The sequence below is a fragment of the Chiloscyllium plagiosum genome, unplaced genomic scaffold (assembly GCF_037043375.1).
Source record: "Chiloscyllium plagiosum isolate Xiang-an unplaced genomic scaffold, Cpla_swu_hap1 HiC_scaffold_25, whole genome shotgun sequence".
NCBI lineage: Eukaryota > Metazoa > Chordata > Chondrichthyes > Orectolobiformes > Hemiscylliidae > Chiloscyllium > Chiloscyllium plagiosum.
This window is the reverse complement of record NW_028270163.1, coordinates 33,835,143-33,852,135: the sequence shown is the minus strand read 5'-3', so window position 1 is coordinate 33,852,135 and position 16,993 is coordinate 33,835,143. Positions and strand designations below refer to the sequence as shown.

Here is a 16,993-nt window from a genome sequence, read left to right as displayed (position 1 = left end):
TTGCTTGAACAAAACAAGGCAGTAGTCAGACTACAGCTGAAATAGTGTGAACAGTCTGGGCCCCTAATCTTAGGGGATGCATACTTACATTGAAGGCAGTCTAGAGAAGATTCAACAGGATGATCCCAGGTATGGAGGGACTGTCTTATGAGAAAAGGCTGAGTAGGTTGGGCCTGCACTCGGAATTTGGAAGGTAAGAGGTAAACTTATTGAAACATAAGATTTATTGGGAATTTGATAGGGTAGATACAAAAAGGTTGTGGCAGAATCTCGGACTGGGGACATAACCTCAGTTCATAGGGTTGTCCATTTGAGATTATGAGGAGAGAATTTTCTTCTTTTGGAGAATGGTGAATCTGTGGAATACGTTACTACACAGGGCTGTTGAAGCTAGGTCATTAAGTATACCAAAGGCAGAGATAGGCAGCTTGTAATCAGTTTAAAAAAAAATTAAGGGCTATGGGGAAAAAGACAGGACGGGTAAGTTGAAGGTTATCAAAATCAGCCACGATCTCATCAAATGATAGAGAAGACTCAATGGGCTGAATGGCCGATGTCTGCTCCTACATCTTATGGTCTTATAATCTATAGTGATCTGGATGCAGAGGGACACTTGTTTCTCTCTGGTGTCACACACTGCAAGGGCAATTTAAATGTCAAAACCTGGTTAGCATCAATTAGTTTTTTTTTATTCAAAGAACTGGCAAAGCAACCCATAGACTAACCTGGCAGAGTATTTTAAATGAAACAGAAATACTAGGTCCATGTTTACTTTTGTTGAGTTGTTCTGAGCCGCATTTTTGAAGGCTAACATTTTGACCTTTTTTGTTAAAACTTTTTTTTTTTAATATACAAACTCAGAATTCAGATGAAAGTGATCACAACAAAATAAGCTAACACTACAACAACTCTAGAACATTTTTTAGTGAGTTGTATTCACTGAAATGGCTCCCAAGAATTGACCAAGCTGACAGCAATGGAAAACAATGGTCCTGTACCTTGTGTGCACTGCAGGCCATAGCAGGGAATGCTGACTTTGGATGCAAGTGCTTTGAAGGCCTCAACTGACCCCTCAATTGGGTGCACAAAGAAGAGAGGTCGTTCATTGCTCTCTACATTATTTAGCTTGGCAATGGTTGATCCTTCAGGATTGACAAGTAGAACATGAAGGTCCAAATCTTTTAACGGGGAGTCCACCGGTGACAGCGGTGTGGGTTTTGATTCTGTACAAAAGATAAGCATATATCTTATCCAGAGCACGGAGAAAGCATTTGCACTATTTCTTAATGCCTAATTCTACTGCAATTTTTAAAAGATAAGCCTGCAAAATTAAAAGTTCACAATATTTACGTAATAGCAATGGACATTTGATTAATATGAGAGAATAAATTTCCCAAAGAAAACTTGAGCCTATTCACAAAACACTGAAATATTAGTAAAATAATAAATGCTATATCTACCTGAATATCAAGGAACATTTCATTTTTGGACACATACTTTTGTCACATGATGATTTCATGTGTTATATTGAGGCAGAGAATATGTACACTAATCCTCCAGCTTAAAAAAAAGTCTGGTGTGGATTAATCTACGATTGATCCTTACCTGCATCTTCAAGAAAAAACAATTCAAGAGAGTGACAATGAAAGTTCATGTGAAAAAGTTCCATGATTTTTTTTTTTTTTTGAGGTGCCTCAAATGCCATCTTCCAGACATACAGCCATTCCAGTCTCCAATTCGATTAGATTCCCTACAGTGTGGAAACAGGCTCTTCGGCCCAACAAGTCCACACCGACTCTACAAAGAGTAACCCACCCTCCTCTGACTACGCACATAACATTACGGACAATTGAGCATGGCCAATTCCCCTGACCTAACTCTCGGTTTGTGCCTAACTCCATTTTAATAGGCCCATAACAGAGAGCTTCATGTGGGAGCACACTCCCTTTCCTTCCAGGCCAGTGAAGAATGAATTTGGCCAACATTGTATCCATTCAAAAGGGTAGTGGCAATATGGATCACTCTCACATAAAAATTGAACTCCACAAGACTGAGATTGACAGGTTTCTGCTAGATACAGTATCAAGAGCTATGGAGAAAGGCCAGATAAATGGAGTTTTGGGAGAGATCAACCATGGTCTAAAAGAATGATGGAATGAGCTCAAAAGGCTAGATGGCCTCCTCTTATTCCTGTTCTTCTGATGCCCATTGTCTGTAAAGTGCTTTAGCTTGGCCCAATTTCTTGAAAAGCACTGGTTCTCAAAAATGTGAAAGGTGTGTCAATACTAGCAGGTATGTTTGCAACCATGCAGAAAATACCTGAGAATCTGCATTGGCTCAGTAAGTCAGCTTCTTCCATTCAGCTGACAAGTATGCTTTTGCTGAAGGTTGGCCTTCCATTTTAATCCTGTTTTGTTGCAGCTACTGTAACAGATCCCTGACATCTCGGGTCTCGCTAAGAATTAATTTGTGGTTACAACTTCCCCTTTTATAACAATGTTCAGTCCAAGCAAGTGATCTGTGTTGACTGAATTTACATTTCCCAGTCAAGTTTGCTATTGGCTAAGTCTTTCCTCTGTTGCAAGTCTGTTGAAAATTAAGAGCTGGTCGTTACAAAGCACATTTTGGCTACACCCATGCTACAAGTACAGACATATTCACAACACAGATATGTACTGTCACAGGTATGTACAGTCACAGTTTTGCCAGAACATCAAAATCAATGTTGGAACAGAGAATATTTCAATATCTTTACATTCCTACCTCCTGTACTGCCAGATTTATTCACAAGTTCACGTAATTTATTAATGGTGAGTTGTCGGATTTCTCTCATTGTCATAACAATTTCATAATCCCTCTCAAGTGTTTGTCGTACTTCCACTGCCATCAGTGAATCCAGACCAAGATCAGCAAGTGTTGTATCTGGGTTCAAACCATTGATGTCTCGTGCGCCTTTGGGAGAGAGAGCGAGCAAGAGAGAAAGAAGAGCCTTACTCAAACAAGTGTAAATATACAATTTTTGCCAACCAATGTCTGTTTCTCAACATCAGTGGGAAGCTGATACAAATGTTGTGTGTTAATAGTAAATATCTGGTCACTTGACCAGGATTTTCAAGACAGTTTCACTATATTCTATTCCAAATGATGACTGCTATAAAAATATATTACTAAAAATCAAACTCAGGTAACATAAGCTTTCTGACACTGATACCAGTGGTATATGCTGATTGTAGTTATGAATATCTATCAATGTATGGCATTTAAAATTTCTTGTTAGATTCCCCTGATATCTATAAGTACAGATCAAGATAATGGCAGAATCAATTCCCAGCTGTGATTTTGACATAACTGATATTAGATAGAATCATAAATATATACAGCATGGAAACAGACCCTTCAGTCCAACCTGTCCAGGTTTTCTAAACCAAGCTAGTTCTATTTGCGTGCATTTGGCCCATTTTCTCTAAACCTTTCTTATCCATACAACCTGTCCAAATGCCTTTCAGATTGTATCTGCTTCCACCACTACTTCTGGCAGCTCATTCCATATATGCGCCATCCTCTGCATGAAAAAAAAGTTATCCCTTAGGTCCTGTGTAAATCTTTCCCCTTCTCACCTTAAACCTATGCCCTGGACTCCCTTATGCTGGGAAAAGACTCTTGGGTATTCACCTTATCTACTGTCCTCATGATTTTATAAACCTCTATAAAGGTCACCCCTCAACCTCCTACACTCCAGGGAAAGAAGTCCTAACTCAAACCTTCCAGTCTCAGTAATATCGTTATCAATCTTTTTTGCACCCTTTTCAGTTTCCAGTGCTATAGAACTAAGACAGTACAACTCAGCACCAGTTTATAGGAAAGAACAATGGCTGAGGCTCCTAAACACTAACAAATAGAAAATCCATCTCTCAGGATACTGGATGAGGAAACAGTAAAGTTTGTCAGTTATTCACCCAAAGAGCTTTACTGTATACCTTGACAAAGCATAAAGGTTTAAACACAAATAAAACCTACACAGCAGAAATATTCTCAGGAAACCCTATTCTAACAAGGAGTCAAAAGTAGTTAAACTTTTGCTCAGCATAGAACGGGCGGCAATGTATTGACTCAACATTATAGCTCCAGCCCGATTTTCCTAAAATCAATGGAAAACAAAATTAGTCTGGATATGTAGCAAACAACTACCACCTATTTTGTGCCCAGGTCAAAGTTGAACTTTACCCCCAATGGCTTTTGTTTTAAAATGAGACGATGGGAGAAAATGGGGAGACCACTATTTAAAAATTGCTTCTTCTTGAATCACACTACATTGATCTTTATAGGAAGCCATTACAAATGGTTTGTACCCTTCGATGTTTTAAATTCAAAATTCAAAAACCAATAAGAAAATGTGATGCATCCTTTAATTCAGTATTTGTGAAGTAAATTAAATCAAGATGACATGAAATCAAGTTCTCTATACTGCAATTTTTTTTAGTATTCAGATAGCAGAGGTATTTTTCTACATTGTTCGTATGAGTGAGTTCTACAGGTACCTTCCTTCAATACTTGAGAAACCAGTTTAGTCAGCTGCATTGTTGTGTAAGCAAACCACAACACATGGATTTGCAAATCAGTATTCACAAGGTGTGAATATTTATTTTCGCATTATAAAAGTCTTAAAATCAACCACGTAATATTAGAACAACAGCAACTGGTCCTACATTACTGTATAATGTTCACTGTTACTGGGATGAGCAATGTGGGATGTGCATGCATGCAAAGCATTCTACAATATGATTTATATCCAAAACGCTTACCAAGTATGTGGGCCACAGCCTCAATAAGGTCCCGTTGACCACTGCCATCAGCCTTTACGACTACTGCCTTCTGTGCGAGGACAAAACTGCACATAACGGGATGAGACTGGTTCAGGAACTGGTCCAGAACTTCTAAGCAGGAGCTGATCTTCTGAGGCAAAGTTCCACCAATTACAGTCTCATTATCACCCATAGTTTCCAAGATGACACCTACGTCGCCAATGGCACCCCACTGTATGGCTAGGCCTGTGGCACAAATCACAGATATTCTTTATAAGTTAAAGGAAATGCTCAAAATATCTTTAGAGATTTTCAACCTTTTGTTCATTTATGATTTTCAATTGCCTCATCGGTGTTCCTATAAAAGGAACTTCCAGTTGTAAGTACCACAAAAGTGTTTTCACTTAAATGGCTGAAACTCCTTCAAGTTTACAGCTTATTTCCCTTCGTTCCTAACCTCTTTGCTAGAGTTGTGTCAATCCCAGAAAAGCTTGCCTCTCAATTCACAGCATCTTCTTTATGAGTTCAGCATTGTCTTATGATTACACAAAGGGGCGTGCATATTTGTTGCTGATTTATTGATATAATGATACTTATTGGCATGCTCCTATAAGGTCAAGGATGGCTACTGCATTTCATTTTTAAGCATGAATAATGGATTGAGGGTATGACATTTTCCTTCAATATAGGGGTGGATCTGATATGGTTGACTATATTATACAGAAGACACAGAGTAATGAAGTGTCCTGCAGCCACACTGAGTCCCCGGCTCATTCTGGGATATGCTTCCTTAGTTATTTCTGCCCTTTGTCCAATTCTATTACCCCAGTTAGGAACAGCTGTACAACAGAAAAAGAAGTGAAGAAATTCAATCGTAAGGCCTTCTACTGGCAATGGGAGAAAAGGGCAATTAGGTAACTACTCCTTCACTCTAATTAAATGTATACATATTAAATTGGTTGATATCTTGCTCTTCAATTGAAACTTGTTAAAATCCAACAGAAAACTGCCATTTTCAAGAACAAAAGAATAAATAAAAATCACTAAAAATTGATTTTTAAAAAAGCCAGAATTAGTTTCCAAGGGGGTGAGGGTAGTGTGAGAATGGGAGGCAAGATTGTATATTCTTAACCACTAAGATTGAAGTCTGAGAAAGGATTAGTGGAAACACAACGCAGGATGAATTAAAGTCATATTGGGGAAAAAAAAAAGAGAAGCAAAAGGGAAAGAATGAGCAGATTGGGAGAGTCAGAGATGTACGGCACGGAAACAGACCCTTCAGTCCAACTCGTTCATGCTGACCAGATATCCTAAAGCAACCCAGTCCCATTTGCCAGCACGTGGTCCATATTGTTGTGGTTCTGTTCGCCGAGCTGGGAATTTGTGTTGCAGACATTTTGTCCCCTGTCTAGGTGACATCCTCAGTGCTTGGGAGCCTCCTGTGAAGCGCTTCTGTGAGGTTTCCTCCGGCATTTATAGTGATTTGTACTTGCTGCTTCCGGTTGTCAGTTCCAGCTTTCCGCTGCAGTGGCCGGTAGATTGGGTCCAGGTCGATGTGCTTGTTGATTGAATCAGTGGATGAGCGCCACGCCTCTAGGAATTCCCTGGCTGTTCTCTGTTTGGCTTGTCCTATAATAGTAGTGTTGGTCCAGTCGAACTCATGTTGCTTGTCATCTGAGTGTGTGGCTACTAAGGATAGCTGGTAATGTCATTTCGTGGCTAGTTGGTGTTCATGGATGCGGATCATTAGCTGTCTTCCTGTTTGTCCTATGTAGTGTTTTGTGCAGTCCTTGCATGGGATTTTGTACACTACATTGGTTTTGCTCATGCTGGGTATCGGGTCCTTCGTCCTGGTGAGTTGTTGTCCCAGTTAGGAACAGTTATCCAGCATGAGCAAAACCAATGTAGTATACAAAATCCCATGCAAGGACTGCACAAAACACTACATAGGACAAACAGGAAGACAGCTAACGATCCGCATCCATGAACACCAACTAGCCACGAAACGACACGACCAGCTATCCTTAGTAGCCACACACTCAGATGATAAGCAACATGAGTTCGACTGGACCAACACTACTATTATAGGACAAGCCAAACAGAGAACAGCCAGGGAATTCCTAGAGGCGTGGCGCTCATCCACTGATTCAATCAACAAGCACATCGACCTGGACCCAATCTACCGGCCACTGCAGCGGAAAGCTGGAACTGACAACCGGAAGCGGCAGATACAAATCACTATAAATGCCGGAGGAAACATCACAGAAGCGCTTCACAGGAGGCTCCCAAGCACTGAGGATGTCACCTAGACAGGGGACGAAACGTCTGCAACACAAATTCCCAGCTCGGCGAACAGAACCACAACAACGAGCACCTGAGCTACAAATCTTCTCCCAAACTTGGTCCATATCCCTCGAAACCCTTCCTATCCATATACCCGTCCGGATGTTACAATTGTTGTAATAGTAAAAGTCTTGTACAATTTTAAATTCTAAATATCCATTAACAATTTACACCTATAAGAATGATACTCTAGATTTTGATTTTCCTTTCGTGGGCCTGACAGATTAACAATTTTGACAGGTAATTCAACAGGAAATGTAGAAACCTCATTGAACTCATGGAGAGGCTGAGGCATTGCTTTTTTAAAAAACAACTTGAGGCAAATGGCATACCAGCACAAATTACCCTTCAACTTGTACAACTCACAACTTACTCCTCACCACAAGCTGAAGAGTAAGAAAAACATAAATAATGGTGAGTGCTGTTGAACTCAGTCCTGTCTTTGCTGCAGATTCCAGGCTAATAAATTAACTACTTGATGATATGTATTCATTTTAAAACAAATATCTTCAGTACCTTTCAGATTCAGGAAAATTCTCGAGGGAGAAGTTGAACAAATCTGCTCCAAACATTTAGCACGTACCTGCCAGGCCATCGCGACATCTCTGCTCACAGATACGTTCCATGGCAGAATTTGCAAATCCATAGTTGCTCTGTCCAGCAACACCATAGCCGCAACTCACAGAAGAGAAGACGACAAAATAATCAAGTGCCGTGCACTTCTCCCTACTGACTCTAAAGAAGAAAAATTGTAACAAAACCTTATTGACTGCATTAAATTTGCATGAAAATCAGGCATGGTCAAGTTAAAGTAAGCACGAACAATTATACAGAAACAAGTCAAACTCATCGTACACTTAAATCATAGAATATAATCTCCAGAAAGTTTCCTGATGATATCACGTGTATATTGGCATGATTTGACTTTTCGGATGACTTCCAAGTCATTAACATATAGTGTTATAGAATACAACTATTACTGTATCCCTGCGACTACTAATTTGCATATTCCACTTTTTGTTATGATGATACCTTAAATTAAAGATGTTACTGTTTGCAGCTTGAAAAGGATGCTGTGACAAATTCTGTAAAGGCAATGAAATGTGGAATTTGCATCCCCAGTATCCGGAGGGCATACCTTAGATAAGAGCGTGTGGAACTAAACCATAAGATCATAGAATCTCTACAGTGTGGAAACAGGTCATTTGAACCATCAAATCCATAATGACCCTCCAAAGGTCATCCCACCAGACCCTATTTCCGTAACTCTGCATTTCCCATGGCCAATCCACCTAACCTGCACATCTTTGGACTGTGGGAGGAAACTAGAGCACCTGAAGTAAACCAAGCAGACAGGGGGAGAATGTGCAAACTCCACTGACAGTCGCCCGATGTGGAATCAAACCCAGGTCTCTGGCGCTGTGGGACAGCAGTGCTAACCGCCCCCATGCCTTAAAAGTAGCATGGCTGGTAAAAGCTGCCTCTACCATTTAAGGAGAAAAATGAAATATGGTTTGAATTCTATTCTTATGGTTCATAAGGCTGTAAAATCATAAAAGAACCAATAACTATCAAGTCATATTAATTCCACCAAAAAATAAAACGGGTGAAGAGTGATCCGGTTCACATGACCTTCATTGACCAGTTTGATTAGGTGAAGGTGAGTTAATAAAATATTCAGAAAGATCAAAAGCTTATTTACAACACAGAGATTAGGTGAATTTCAAACTTAAACTCTTCTATAATCACAGTGTTTTCCAAAGATCTTTTCTGTTCACTTGCCTGTCCAGGTGAATTGTGCCATTATACTTGGGCTGATTAACATCCTTGAAGAGATTAGGAGTCAAATTCTCCAACATGCCATCTTTTAAGACCTGAGAGAAAAAATCCAAATCAAATTCCAGGAAGTTTCAAGGAATGGAATAAACAAGGCAGTGTATTAACATGTGCACAACCTCATCACCATCAAACCTTCAACAATTTAAGTCAAATTCAATGCAAGCAGGAGAAATTGCCGGGAACGTAGATCATTTCAGATTTCCACTCCCTACCACCCCATGATTAGGATCTGTATCCATATAGGGAAGCCATGTTCCATACTGGGAGCAGTTAGATTTTAATATTTTAAAACTAGCTTGTTTTTATTTCTTTCCTTGTGTGGGGGTTGAGGACTAGGTCAGCATTTAATGGCCATCCCTAATTGCCCTGGAAAAGGTGGTAATGAACTGCCTTCTTGAACCGCTGCAGTCTTTGGAATGTAAAGTCACCTAGGAAGAGAGTTCTAGGACTATTAACCCAGTGACGCTGGAGGAACAGTGATATTTTTCCAAGTCAGGATGGTCTGAGATTTGGAGGAGAACTTGCAGCTGGTAGTGTTCCCATATATCTGCTGTCCTTGCCCTTCTAGGTAGGAGAGATCTTGGCTTTGAAAGTTGCTGTCAGTGGAGCCTTGTTGAATTATTTGAAGATGGAACACACTGCTGCTGCTGCGTGTGGAGGTGAAAGGAGTGCATGTTAATGCTGACAGATGTGATGCCAATCAAGCAGGCTGCTTTGTCCTGGATGGTGCCAAGTTTCTTAAATGTTGTTGCAGCTACACTCATCCAGGCAAATGGGAAGTCTGAGTGAATTAATTGCCATAGAATTTCTAGTCCATCAGCTGTTCTTGTAGCTGCAATATTTACATAGCTATTCCAGTTCAATTTCTAGTCAATGTCATCACCCAGGATGTTGATGGTGAGGGGATTCAGCAATGATATTAACTGTTAATGGTCAAGGGTTCGATTCTCTCTTGTTGAAGATGGTCTATTACTGGGCATTTGGGTGGCACAAATGTTACTTGACACTTAGCAGCCTAAGCCTGGATGTCCAAGTCTTTCTAATATGGACACACACTACTTTAGTATCTGAGGTGTCCAGCAATCATCAGTGAACATCCTCATTTCTGACCTTATAACAGCAAAGAATGAGTCAGTGATTAAGCAACTGAAGATGGTTGGACCTAGGACACTACCCTGAGGAACTCCTGCAGCTGAACTGACTGACCTCCAGTAACCACAACTATCTTCCTATCTTCCTACGTAGGACTCCAACCAGCAGGGAGAGCTTCCCTATGATTCACACTGCCTCCAACTTTGCTAGGTCTCTTTGAAGCTTCTTGATCAAAGATGGCCTTGATGACTATTACCTCTGGAGTTCAGCTCTTTTGTACATGTTTGAACCAAAATTGTAATGAGGTCAGAAGCTGATAGTTTTGATTTTTAAACCATGAAATGTCTTGAAAAGATAGTAAATACAACCATCCAGCTTTCTAGGCCATTTCATGGCCAGTGAGAGGCAATCACATTGCTGTGGGTCTGGAGTGACATACAAGTCAGAGCAAGTAAAAATGGCAGATTTAATCAATATTCAATTCTCAAGCTGCTTTGAACTGTGTGGCTGGATTACTAGTCCCAATATGTAACTACTATGCCAGTCTGCTGCTGAAAAAGCAAGGAAATGATTACCTCATTAGCAAGGAATGAGATAAGTCGCTAACTTCTGGAAACTGCAAAAGTTTGTCAAGCGTATTTATGGGGTGATGAGATGAGAAACAAACAGGATTTAATACTTGCACATTTTTAAAAAAAAACATTCACTACAGATTCCAAGTGAAACTGGTATCCACATGGGGAGCAGCTTCATGTGGATCACATCCAATATCCTCACTTTGGATAGCTACTACTGTTCTAATGTTCACACATCTGGTAGCACAGTGTAGAAGTTATTCTTGCTCTTTATTCACTTTAGTGCTGCAGGACCTGAAAACAGGCAGAAGTATAAGCTGTTGCCAAAAGGAAACATTGTGCCCAAGTGAGTTAGTTTCTGGAAGGTAGTCTAACTAAATTATTCCTGGATGCAAGGATGATCTGTTTTAATTACAACACAATGCTATACTCTGAACTCACCATGGCAAGATGGAAAATGCCACCCACAGGACCAAGACCAGAGGCCTCTGCAATGAGACGCTGTGTGCCCTCTAAAGAGCAGACATCACTGGTAGAAACGAGGACCTCAACGCCCATTTCCCTCCACTCACGTACCCGCTTAGCCTGGTACCCTGTAACAGAGAATTAATGATCAAGTTACACATTTCTGTCCATGGCAGTGTAACCATTAAATAAACCCAATTCAAAAAAATGCTGCTAATCAATGATGTCAAGGTTCCACTATTGCCTCAAACTCTTGAGGGATAAAGGTAAAAAGGAGCTTAAAGTTCTTGAGTAGAAGCATCAAGGGCAAAGGCAAATTACAAGTTGCAAAATGGGACAAGTAGACAACACATGACGAAACATTCAGCCATCACAAATTATTGTCAATGCTTGTATTCTTTACTTTAAAAAAAAAGCAAACAATAGAAACTTTAGTCTAGCTCATAGAAAATTAAAGTCACACTTTGTGTCTGTAACACCACAATAATTCTACAAGAAGGGTAGCAATGGTCAAAACATGTAATATATAACCCAAAGATTACCCTTTACTAAACTGGATTTTTTCAAAAAAAAAACACACAAAAAAAATTAACTTGTTTTTAGCCAAGTAGCTGCAATAGAAAATGTTAAAAGAAACCATATCCGATAGAGCATGCACACTTCATGTTTGACCAGTAGAATTGCATTGATTTGGCACCTTCATTCTGAAATATAATTTTCCAGATACAACTAAATTAATTACTCCAAAGTCACTGTTACTGGTTGACAAAAACACACAGCCAGATGACAGACTAAGATTTCACAATCAGCAATAAATGTGACCACTTGCCATTGCGTATTCCAGAGCGAGATGTCAGGACAAGTTTGTGAGCACCTCTCTCAATCAGCCAATTTGCCAGCTCCAAACCAAACCCTCCGAGACCTCCAGTGATGATGTAGGACTTTGCTGCAGGACAGGCAGTACGGGGAACGGCAGCAATGGCGAGCTGTTCTGAATTTGCAGAAGGGGATCTGCCTTCTTCTTCTCGAACCTGATTAGTGACATGCAATTCCATTTCTTGTAAATGCGATTTGATTATTAAAACTATTCATCACTAACTTCATCATTAAAACTGCTTTACCACCAGCCAGCAGAAGAGGACGTCCCAATACCACAGAGTGGACATCAAAAATAAGTTTCCCTCTTTTCTCTCACTTCCAAATTCCAGCTCACAAGTCAGCTAATGACATACAAGACCCATCCATCTAAGGCAACTGGCTTTAAATGTTGGCCCATGCAGTCTGAAACACTTGCACCTTCTAACTGAGAAACATGTATGCACGCAGTTTGCTTTGACAAGGAACTGCAGGAAAATATATTTAGTTATGTAAAGGCACAATAAAGGACAATGGATAATGTCAGCAACAGGGGAAAGTAAGGGATTAAGAGGAATATTTTTAAAACCAAAAATAAGATCATAGATAGGAGATATATGAGGAAAGGAAAAAAGGATTATCAAAAAAAATGGGGAAAGAACAGTTATATAAACAAATCAGGGAAACAGGCAATAATGGGGAACATGATGACCAGTAACAAAATATGTCTTGACTTACTTGTTAGCATTTACAAAATGAATCTACAGATGTCCATTTCCAAAACAAAGTTGCAACTTAAAAAGATGAGAAAGAGAAGGCAGATATAGAAATTACTCATGCGGAAGGGAGAATAAGACTGCAAAAGGACAACAGAACACTCACCTTTGACGGGCTCAAAAAGGAATACAAAACTAAGCCGGTCACAGCTGAATGGACATCTTAAGGGCAATTGTTAAATATTATGTTTCTTTAGTGAGTTTGGAAAAACAAACCTTGTACCAGTCTAAGATTGCAAACAAATCTAAAATCTGTATAATTGACTGAAAATTCAAAAAACCTATCTTTTGACTAGTGTGTTAAATCTCTTCATGCATAGGTGGCAACATGCAGATGAGACCACATACAAGTCTTGAGAAATGATGGATAAATATTTGACAAAGGAGCAAGGGATAAAAAGAAAGTTTCCCTTATTCATTTACTTCGAACAAAATGTTCAACAGAAAAGTTCAGGTGCTGTAAGAATAACACAGTCATAATAAAAAGCCCACCTACTTAACACCAAAATATATTTTAAACCATTCATCCCACAGTAAGTATTAGCAGTCTTAATATACATGGCAGCACCCCAGACTCCAGTTTCTCAGCTGATGAGATAATGAAAGTGCTGCACAATCCCAGATACCTGGAGGATTATCACATAGAAGGAAGTAAATTTGTCTTGTTCCGTTTGAGCTTCTGCTCTGTTAAATCAATCCAAACCTAACCCTGCTATTCAATTATAATAAATTAGACAAAAATCATTGGAAATACTCAAGTCTGACAGCATCTGTGGGGAAAGAAACTGCTAACATTTCTGGTCCATGAGCACGAGGGGTGCTTGCAAGGTACCTTGGACAGCCCCAAGAGGCAGTCTTCCCCTCTGCCAGCCTCAACACCAGCCTGTACAGGTACATGCCATACAGGATGAGCCCTCAGCAGTCCAATTAATAGCCACTTAAAAAGGGTCTCAGCAGGCACAACTTCAATAAACCCAAGGACAGACTGGCTGCCAGGTGCTTGCACCCTCTCCACCCAGCATAAAACAGATGGTGGGCAGACTTCCTGCTAATTCCTCAGTGCCCCCCCAGGTTTAAAACACACCAGTGTGGAAGCCTAAAGGCCAGAATGATAGGTTTGCTGACATCATGGCTTTCTCCTTATAGATGTGACAGAAGTTATTTGGTGGTGAACACTTCTGTTGAAAGCAGTAAAGGAGATTCAAATTATACATGGTGGCTCAGTGGCTAGCACTGCTGCCTCACAGTGCCAGGGACACAGGTTCAATTCCTGCCTGTGTGTGGAGTTTGCACATTCTCCCTGTGTCTGCGTGGGTTTCCTCCCACAATCCAAAGATGCACAGGTTAGGTGAATTGGCCATGCTAAATTGCCCATAGTGTTAGGTGCATAGTCAGAAATAACTGTAGGTGAATGTGTCCGGGTGGGTTACTCTTCGGAGGGTCCGTGTGGACTTTTGGGCTTAAGGGCCTGTTTCCATGCTGTAGGTCATCTAACCTATACTATTTAAAAAGATTAAAGTATTTTCTTCACAAACTTGTCTTTCCAGATTCAATTTCTGGGTTTGTCCCATTCCCAATTCTTTCACTACAAGAGACACACAATTACTTCCCTCAATTTTTGACATGGATATTCGGTGGAGTAATTAGAAGGTAGCCAACATTTGACACAATCTGAGATGGACCCAAAATATTTGGCAAAGTACAGTCTCACAAAGGGGTTTCTAACCGGTTTTTGTCAAAGCAGTTAGCTCAGACAGAGCTTTCTCCAGAAGTGAAAAGCAATGCAACCAAAGTGCTTTTCCCCACTCACCTTCAGCACAACTTTTCCAATGTGTTTACCCTGTGCCATAAAACGGAAAGCAGACTCCACATCATCTCGGTCGAAAACTGTAGTCTTCAAGGGTTTCACCACTCCACTGCGTATTCCATCCTTCAGCAGCTCAGATACTTCTTCCCATTCCTTGTTTCCTTCTTCAAACAGAGCGTCCAGGAGAATTCCATGGAATGCAATATTCTTCAGGAAGACAGCCATACCTGAAAATTATGTGTATTCATTACCAGCACCTTCTAACATTGAGCCCTTGACTTAAACTAGAAAGGGACAAGTGAATATTGGAAATGGCTTTAGTTCAATTTATCCTGATTAAAATGTTTTGGAATGTAAGCTTACAAAAAATTAACAACAGTTTGGGGCCCATTGTTTTATTAGTCAATACTCAATTTGCTTTTTATTGCAGAGTGCTTACCAAGTGGATTGTTATTAGAAAGGTCATATTTGCCGATCTCAAGGAAACGTCCATGTCGAGCCAGACAACGGAGACTAGCCTGTAGCTTCTCTTCAGCTAATGAGTTCAGTACCAGGTCCACTCCTGTGGGTAATGACATCACAGTTAGATTATCTAACAAAGTACAGGGGGCATTATTCTGCATGAACCAATAATTAATGTAGTAAAGACATCAGAGAGCATCTCATGAAAGCAATCACTAAAAAAAAAATCTATTCAAGGCTGGTTAGCTCAGTCGGCTTGATGGCTAGTTTATGATGCAATATGACATCAACAGTGTGGGTTCAATTCCTATCACTGGCTGATGTTATGATGAAGGACTCTCTTTCTCAACCTTTTCCTTTGACCGAAGTGTGGTAACCCTCAGGTTAAACCACCCGCTGTCTCTTTCTAATCAAAGTGCAGACCCACGCTCTGTTTTCATACGGGTCTATGGTTATGTATCCACAGCAGGGATATACCTAGGATCAATTTTGAGATTTCTACTAATTAATTTCAATTCCAAAACCTGTTATTTGATCTAAAAATTATTTGAATAATTTAAGAACTTCTCTATTTTACCAGTTGCTTTTAAACCTCTCCATGATCTAGGCAATTGTATGAATAATTTACAACCCTTTATGTTTCCATCAAGACTATCAGAAAGGAACAATTCATAAAATAGTCATTTAAAATGGATACTTTAACTATCATAAGTGCCAAGTTTGCAGGAAGTCTGTTCAAAAGTAAAAATGTCAGAGTTGGCAAAATCCATAACAAATACTCTCAAGCCACAGGAACTGCTTTAGATCCAGGTAGCAGCACAGAGAATTTAAATACTTAAATCTGATTTAAAGTGGTAGTTTTTAGATAATGTCATAATTGTGATTTGGAAGATTAAAAAAAAACTAATTTTCCTGATACATGATCAACTTGAGGCTTTCTTCCCAACATGTAAAAGGGTGGCAAATACAGTTTCTTTATGAGACTTGAAAGGAATCAAAAAACTTAATCCATTGCTTCTGTCAAGATGAATGAGCCAGTGTTAAACCAAATTTCAGTTCATCAAAACAACTGGCATTCAAAGATTATCTTTTTCTTTCCTTTAGGATGTAATTACAAACTGCTCTGCAACATAATTACGCACCATATGCAGGGGTGCAACCCTGGTGCAACGAACAGTGCAGGAGAACATGCCAGGAGCAGCACCAGGCAGACCAAGAACGAGAGGTCAACCTGGCCAAGCTACAAAACAGGACTGCAGCATAAATAGCAAGTGATAGGTAGAAGACAGTTAATGATAGGTTCTAATAATCTAATTTAAAAGTGTTCTAATGTACACAAATCAATCTCTTATCCTTGACTATCAGAATTTGCTTAAAGCGGGCAAATCAAGTGCAAGATAGCTCAATGTCTTTAATCAACATCCGCTGCATTGTAAAGTTAGCAAGCTCTCTTACCACAATGGTACTTGCTATTTATGATATAGTCCTTCTAAAGCAAATATCCAAGACCTCACCTTTGCCACCAGTTGCTCGCAGCACATGCTGCTCGAAGGAAGTGTCTCTAGAATTTGCAAAAGATTCATCGTTCAACTGTGGGAAATGTTGCTGAAGATATACACGCTTTTCCATTGAACCTAAAAAGAATGTAATTAGACAACGGTCAGTCACTGTCCAATAAATTTAAACCAACTTTCTTGCATTATAATAAAGCTCCAATACATCCTTTGATGCTGCTTTTCTACACTCAAATGTCCCCTCTCCAATGAGTCATCCATAACAGCTATGTCTTCTGCATACCTGATGTCGGTTGGACAAGCTTGTCACTTTTAATTGACAAAGTGATATATTTGTTGCAGAGTAATTGCTGATGTTCTTTAGCAGCTGGTATGAAATACTAGATATCCCAACATACAGCCACATTGACTGAAAGCTTTATTCATTGAAAAGAACTTTGCTTGATCCTGAACCATGTTAAAG

General features: G+C 39.8%; 1 protein-coding gene across 3 annotated transcripts in view; it reads right to left on the bottom strand.

Moving 5' to 3' along the window:
- The window catches only part of fasn (fatty acid synthase), an 88,497-nt gene that overhangs the window by 10,529 nt on the left and 60,975 nt on the right, over positions 1-16,993 (bottom strand). For all 3 annotated transcript variants that reach the window (XM_043714700.2, XM_043714699.2, XM_088000593.1), the window contains 10 exons: positions 16,531-16,650; positions 14,994-15,116; positions 14,558-14,781; positions 11,946-12,147; positions 11,093-11,244; positions 8,928-9,019; positions 7,729-7,880; positions 4,803-5,048; positions 2,764-2,952; positions 999-1,223 (listed from right to left, as the gene is read on the bottom strand). In XM_043714700.2, coding sequence (XP_043570635.2) covers positions 999-1,223; positions 2,764-2,952; positions 4,803-5,048; positions 7,729-7,880; positions 8,928-9,019; positions 11,093-11,244; positions 11,946-12,147; positions 14,558-14,781; positions 14,994-15,116; positions 16,531-16,650 — 1,725 coding nt within the window. The remainder of the gene's footprint in view (positions 1-998; positions 1,224-2,763; positions 2,953-4,802; positions 5,049-7,728; positions 7,881-8,927; positions 9,020-11,092; positions 11,245-11,945; positions 12,148-14,557; positions 14,782-14,993; positions 15,117-16,530; positions 16,651-16,993) is intronic.